General features: G+C 32.8%; 1 protein-coding gene across 1 annotated transcript in view; it reads right to left on the bottom strand.

The window, feature by feature from the left end:
- Positions 1-708: 708 nt before the first annotated feature.
- The window catches only part of Nmdar1 (glutamate ionotropic receptor NMDA type subunit 1), a 72,168-nt gene continuing 65,103 nt past the window's right edge, over positions 709-7,773 (bottom strand). Inside the window, exons 33-37 of the mRNA XM_080161772.1 lie at positions 4,537-4,668; positions 3,149-3,210; positions 2,676-2,800; positions 2,235-2,385; positions 709-1,368 (exon numbers count right to left, since the gene is read on the bottom strand). Of these exons, the coding sequence (XP_080017898.1) occupies positions 747-1,368; positions 2,235-2,385; positions 2,676-2,800; positions 3,149-3,210; positions 4,537-4,668 (1,092 nt within the window). The 3' untranslated portion in view covers positions 709-746. The remainder of the gene's footprint in view (positions 1,369-2,234; positions 2,386-2,675; positions 2,801-3,148; positions 3,211-4,536; positions 4,669-7,773) is intronic.

Here is a 7,773-nt window from a genome sequence, read left to right as displayed (position 1 = left end):
TGTTAGCCAGCAATAGATTCGCTACTATAGACATAATTGTACATGTTTGTTTTTGTGAGACTCATGAAATGCAACATCTATAACAAGTGCTTTGGTCATGTCAATGATTTGGTGATGAACTAAACAAAAAGGAGGCTAAAATGATAAAAAAAAAGCAGACCAAGAAGTCAGGGATCTCAAGGGATAAGACAATGGCTGATAAATTAATGCACATCGTTTGGACACTCAACTTAATGAATCAACTAATCAAAACTCATTAAAAACTTTGGAGACTAGTGTTACCAACAGCCCATTGTGGGTAAGAAGGGGAGAAAAAGGAGAAGTGGGTGGTGGGTGGGTGTAAGGATTATTTTTTTGTATCATCATGGGGGATGTGTTTACACCAATCTATCAGCCATTGTCTTATCTCTTTAGATACCTGAGTTGAAATACTATTTAGGTTTTAAAATCTCTTTGTTTTGTATCAATATTTTAATAAGTAAACCATTTGCCAAATATGTACTGTATGTACATAATCGGACCATGAAGTAACCTTACATCATTTAATTTACATGAAATTTGTAGTACCCACATTTATTTAACCATTTAATATACTTTATGGAAATAAAATGGTAACTTTCAATAACTAAAATAATAATTAAATATTTTTGTAATGGAAAAATTTACACAATAATCATATAATTCAATTTAAATTGAAGTTTGTGCATATTTTTAGAATTTGTAATAATATTAACTATTAATAATAACTACACAATCTCTTTTCTTATAGAATATCTGCTAGTCTGATATTTTGTATATGCCGGTGGGGGCGGAGCCGGGGGAGGCGGAGAGTTTGTACTGCTCCCCTTGCTAATATACCCACTTCCCCCGGTGCTCGTCATTATCACTCCACTCCCCCCGACACTAGTGCCCATGGAATGACCGCTGGACCCGCAGAGCACCTCACTGCCGCCAATTAAGTTAGCCGTGCTACTTCCACCGATGCCGCTGGTCGCCGACATGCCAATATAACTATTTGAGCTAGTCCGCGCCGAATAGCCACTGCGGTCACGATCTCGTTCGCGGTCAAGCGTCTTGCTGCTGCCTATGTGGCAGCTGCTTTCGATGCGGCTGGAAGAACCGGCACAGCCGCCGCCCTGTCCCATTGACGAGGCAATGTAGGCGGAATGTGAAACACTCTTCAACCTCCTGCGTGGGGGCGGAGGTGGGGCCGGGATGTTGTCGACCGGAGGAATCCATCCTTCGGTTGATATTGGCGCATAGTCTGAAAAATCATTGCTGCGGCGCTCGCCACCGCTGACGTTGCCTGCTGTCACCTTGTCTCGCTCCGGGCTACACCGCTGTAACAGGTCTGGACTCATAGGTCGTCTGAAACAAAATATATATTCTTAATAGCTAATTAATATACTAAAAAAATCAAAGTAGGTATTAATGGGATTTTTTAAGCTGTTCAGAATTTTTAACAATATCATAAAAAGGTAAAAATTTGTTTAACCGATTTTTCCTCTTATATATATGTCTGAACAGAGGTGGATTCTTAAAAAACTTTTTGGCTCACTGCCTCACTAAAATTAGTGAGGCTCGCTAAAAAAAATTGTGAAAAATCCTCCAAAATCGCAAAAAAAATATAGGAATTTTCACACACAAAAATTTAGCGAGCCTCACTAATTTTAGTGAGGCAGTGAGCAAAAATTTTTTTTAAGAATTTAACTCAGGTCTAATGCATTTCTTAACGGAACGAACAAATCAAACAAATAAACAGCTAGATCTCAAACGATAGACAAACATAAAGACATTCTGTCATTTTTATTATTCAAGTGTGACTGTGAAAATGAAAATTACAGGTTTAAATTACATTTGGGGGAAGTATTATGTGCCCCAAGAGATAAATAAATAAAAGATAATTTCCTATTTATTTTCATTACAGCTTCTTTATGTTTTTGTTTTTTTGAATATTGCAAAATGTCTCAATGATTTTATAGAATAAATACCGAATTGGTTGGTAAAGTAAACGTAAACCAAAAACTTCGACAAAAGAAAAAAAATTAAGCATACGTAGATAAAAATTATTATTAGAAAAGGTTACTCACTGCGATTTAAGCGAGATTTACATATATTTATAAGTATAAAATGTTATATACTACTCTATATTATAGGGTTACGGATTTTATTGGTTTTATCAGATTTTGTAGGTCTGACTTTAGAAAAGCATTTGACTCTGCTAATAATTGTACCTTCTTCTTTTCTTGCTAAAATCTACAGAAAGAGGTGTTATTGGCGATGCTGGGCAAGGCGCAGTTGCCGCATTTTCTGCTGCTAACCGCCGAAACTCTGTACTTGGTAAGCTGCGTAGAAATCGTGGCGTAGATGGCGAATGGCATAAACCTGAAAGTAAGACACAATCATTTTTAAACTAAAGAAGAAAACATTTATTTTTTAAAGATGGTGATGGTTTAAATAAATATAATAGCTAATAGAATACATTTTTTAAATGTATAGCTTTTTAAAATGCAGGTGGCAAGAAAATTGCTTTAAAACTCAAATTAAGCTTAAGATTAGTGGCACAGACACAGATTCTGTTATAAGAATAAAATGACAGCTTGGAAGATAATTTATACTAGAAAACAACATTTAACCTAATCGGTCAAAGTATCATAGATGCTAAAAATAATAACCTGATGCAGTGCTTCTTGGTCTGACGAGGTGGGTAACTTTGTGCCACTGTGAGGACTCTCCACAGCCCCGTGTCAGGTTCTCAAATGATAGGGATAATGAACTCAACTTTGGCTTCCCTGTCGAACTACAAAATATGAAATAAGTGAGAAAAAATACTATTAACAAGTAATTTTAGAAAAGCCATTAAAACTTAACATGGGATAGCACCCAAAAAAAACGTCAAATTTTTGGCTGTAAAAAATATGCATTATTTTCTCTATCAATAAGAAACTATTGAAGCACGCAGTAGTACAATGAAATAATATTTTTAACATTCTATACATATTGAAGCTTTTTGTATTACCTATAAATAATGATGTCATAATGGCCTATCATTGGTAATTTAGTCAGATTATTGGCCTATCATTAATCATTTGTATAGAATGACGTCAGTTTTTTTATAGGCACTATAAAGAGATTCAGAAAATGCTACCTTGAACCATTAGCTTTCAGAGGTTCCTTCTTGTATTGCTTCTCCTTTAATGTTCTTCTTCTCTGCAAAAATAAAACAAGGGTGACAACATCAATAAATAGCGAAGCACAAAAAATTAATGGATGGACGGACAAAGTGACTTAAAGAGCTTATGTTCATTAATCTGTAATAGATAGCTGAAGAAAAATCACATTTGCGTAATGCCCATAGCGTTATGGACTGACTGGCTGATCCTGACGAACGGAGATACAGTGTGGATTAAAGAGTAGCTTCGCTACTAAAAAATAAATTAAAGTAGAAATAAGTTATACAATTATACTTACATAATGTTTAAAAAAAACTAAGCAAACTTGTTGTCAAATAATAAAAAGAAAAGTTTAAATTTTTCTTTGAATAATTTGAAGAAAAAAAACTTAGTTTCCTTTTCTCCAACAATTTGTAAAAACAACAAGTTTGTGTTTCCAAAATGTCTTGAAAAGTTATTTGTTTCTTCTATTTAAGAGAAAATGAGAGTTAGAGTGAGTTTGAACAGTGAGTGTGTGTGTGTGAGTGTGTGTGTGAGTGTGTCTGTGTGTGTGTATGTGTGTGTGTATGTGTGTGTGTATGTGTGTGTGTGTGTAAGTGTGTCTGTGAGTGTGTGTGTGTGGTGTGTGTATGGTGTGTGTGTATGTCTGTCTATGTGGTGTGTGTTAGTGTGGAAATTTAATAAAAAGCCGAAAAGAGTTACAAGTAGATAGATGAATAGATTACTATTGAATTACTATTGAATTACTAATAATAATAGTATTTTAAGTAATAAAATTGTATTGCCAAAAATAAATAGATAAGAAGATTATTAAAAAACAAAAGATAGATAGAAAGGTTGACAGTAAGGAAAAAAGCCATTTAAATAGATAGAACGACAGATAAAAAATTAGATAATTGGATAGATAGACAGATAAACAGATAGAAATTGAATGATTGGATAGATAGATAGATAGACAGATATATAGTTGTATAGACAAAAAGATAGTTAAAACGATTTATAAGACAGACATATAGAAAAATAGAAAATTTAATAGACAGAAAGTGAGTGAGATTGATTGATAAGTACATAGAGAGATATACAAGTACATAGATAGATATGTAGTTGGATAGATAGATAGACGGGCAGATAGAAATTAGTTAATTGGATAGATAGACAAATAAATATGTAGATATACAGACAGGTTGTGTTAGATAGACAAATATATATAAAGATAGTTAGAACGATAGACAGAGATACAGATATACATATATGTAAATACAAATTAAGAAGTTTGGATGAACAGAAACATAAAAAGATATACAACAAGTACATGGATAGATGTTAGTTGGATGGATATATAGCTAGGTAAATAAACACTAACCTCTACAGTCCCCTTCCACCTGGAGATGGCCACCTTGGCTGCCTGGGATCTCTTCACTTTCCTCATCTTGTGCTTGTGGTAGATAATTTCTATTAGGATGAGTCCACTTCCAAACACTATGCCAGCAGCAACCTAGAAAAACAAGGATGACAACATCAATTAAAGCGAAGCTCTAAAACGGTATGACAAACAAACGTTAACACTTGTAGATTGTAAGAACTGAATAAGCAGAATATTGATGCATAAGTCTAAACAAAAGTAAACTTTTAAACTTTTTCATTCTTACATTTTTAGGACCTGATTTTAGATATGCTTTGCTTATAACATTGTACTTTGTGGCAATAGAAATCAGGACGAAGCCTAATCTGTACCACTTTTTTCCACCACTTTTGACGCCATATTCTCCATCTCTTTTTTAGGGGTTTTCTTTTCCACTTCTCCTCTCGTCTACCTCATTTTATGACGTCACAGGAATTAAAAGTGGTAAAGATTGGGCTTCGTCGGAATCAGTATTCTAAAAATCATTTTTAAGTAAAAAAACAACGTATTTAATATTGACAAACGGACTTTCTGGTAACGATTATTGAGTTGCTACCAAATAAAGGATTTACTAAAGGCTAACTGGTGTAGGGAATATTTGCATAAAAATGCAGTCGACAATCTAAAAAATAGTTTTACAGACGGACACAATAAAAATGCTATAATATTACTTAAATTTATCCTGGAAAAAAAGTAAATTACATATATTTTCCTCTGTGTTGGGTTTAGTTATATGTTTGTGTATAATATTAAACAATGCAAATAAACAGGGTGTCCCCCCCCCCAAAAAAAAAAAAAAAATTACACGATAGCAACCAACTACTAAGAACTAGAGAACTGATAATACACATGGCCATAAAATGTATGCAAGTCCTTAAAAAGCACCCTTTCTTTAAGTAGATTCAAAATTTATTTTTCCCATATTATATCCAGTTTTCTATGAATATAGATATGTACAATCATCAGATTAAAACCAGTAATTTTAGCCCGTGTCTCGGCATCTTGGGGCTAAAAAAATTGGTTTTAGACTTGTATAATTGTACATTTTACATCTGCGGAAGGCTGTTATAATACGATGAGATAAATATTTCATTAACTTAAGACTTAATTTTGAGTGTTAAATGCATTGTTAATGTTTGTTTCATTTTTGATTAACTTAAAATTTTGTGACAATTCAGTCTTAACATCCTGTATATTCAAAACATGAATAATTCAATTCTCTCCCACAGTTTTATCAAACAAATATTTTTCTCAAATTCAAAACTTTTAACTTTTCCTATTTTATCTTTCAAATTTACTGAAAGATTTTCATAAGTAAAGTTTTACTCCTTACAGATAGAAAATCGTTGTTAAAAATTATATTTAAAAAAGATCGAAATAAAATAAGTGTTTTTCACTAAATAAAATAAAACGACCAAGCTAATATTGCTTGATTCACTTCTGATGAGTAAATTTTACTTGAAATATATTTCGGAATGATAAAGTAGACTTTTTCTTTTAAATTAGGTTGAGAAAGATTTCTAACTGTATGGTTTCTTAAATAAAATAAAAGTTTGATGACTATGATTGTTCGTATGGCATAACTACCTATTATGATCTATATAAGTAAGTATACTATAGCTAAAAAAAGAGGAAAATATAAACTATGAAGATATTCTAAAAAGCAATTAATTGTTCCAAAAAGTGTCATTTAAAACATTAGAAACAAAAAGATAAAATTTAACATATAAAGTCAAATTGCTTTATGTTTTTTAGGTCCAAATTAATATTTTTTTCTTGTTCCACTTGAACTTACTAATATAAAGGAAGAAAAGGATTTTTTTTAGCATTTTAGGATGCTTATTTATGTACTAAACACTTTTGTAATTGGATTTCTTACAGGGATCTAAAAGGATAGGACAATTGGCAATAAATTGATGTACATAGCCAATGATATTACACAAAATTACCCTTTCTGTAGATTAAAATTAGGTTTTGAAATGTTTGAACATTCTACTTAATGATACAACCAATTAGAATTCACTTAAGTCCCCAAAGTTGTTAAGCCAATTAATAAGAAAAGTTATTATTAAACTTTGAGGACTAGTTTAAAAACAGCTCATTGTCCCCTCTCTCTCTCTCTCTCTCTCTGGATTTCTTCATAGTTTGTTTCTCTCTTTATAATGGATGTATAATGTATGAAAGATACATCCATTCACACACTCTCTAAATCTGCCAATAGGAAAACAATGGAGGAACAACCTGGTAATATGATTGATTAGACAGAGTACAGATTTTAGTGAACACAGTGGTCCTCAAGGCAAAAGAAGTTTGACAAAACCCACCAGAAAAACGGACTATATGGCCATCAAATATATACCCATTGGGAGCCAGGAACTGTTTTTCATAAAATCATAGCTGTTCCTTCTTGGGATTTATTCCATTTTATGAAAAAGAGTAGTTCCTGGCCACCCAATGGGTATATTTGATGGCCATATAGTCCGTTTTTCTGGTGGGTTTTGTCAAACTTCTTTTGCCTTGAGGACCACTGTGTGAAATAGAACAGTTTTTTTTCGTTTCATTTACATAATGAGTTACTTGCATTATTAGAATTTCCATTTTGAGGTCAGATGGACCATCTAAATATATTATATTGATTCAGCTCATTGACAAATAAAGTTATTTTGTTCTTCTAAATATTTATCTAAATCTTTTTTTCTCTCTAATGGCTTGCAATCTTTTTCATTGCGTGAAAGCATTTAAAGAGTCATAAAAATAGCTGAATTTGAACATATCGACAAACTAAGAAAATTCAAGATTTTTTGCACTTTTCCGACTTCAGTTAGAATATATGTTTCAACGGAAATGAAAAAATTAAATATCTGTATAAAATATTACGGTGGCTTCCCTTAAAGTACTGGGCTAAAACAGCCAACCCCCCCCCCCCCGGCCCCCCTCTCCAGTTGAAATAAATTGAAAATAAAGGGGAGGAGAATTTTCTGTGGTGGTGTTTTACCTTAGGTTAGGTTATATTAGGTACAGGGTAGCCTTGCAGGGCAAGGGAAACGCAAAAAAGGCCCTTCAGGATTACGACCTTAAGCATGAGTTAGGCATAGAGGAAAAAATCTACCCAGCAATTATTTTAAAAATTTTCAAGGATAAGACTGAGAGTTGGATTCTGTGCTCGCAAGGCAATGAGGGAAAGCCCCAGTATATTCA

This window comes from Acartia tonsa, chromosome 5, assembly GCF_053477335.1.
Source record: "Acartia tonsa isolate MP-2025a chromosome 5, ASM5347733v1, whole genome shotgun sequence".
NCBI classification, from domain to species: Eukaryota; Metazoa; Arthropoda; class Copepoda; order Calanoida; family Acartiidae; genus Acartia; species Acartia tonsa.
Note: the sequence above shows the minus strand (reverse complement) of the source record. Positions and strands in the feature narration are given on the sequence as shown.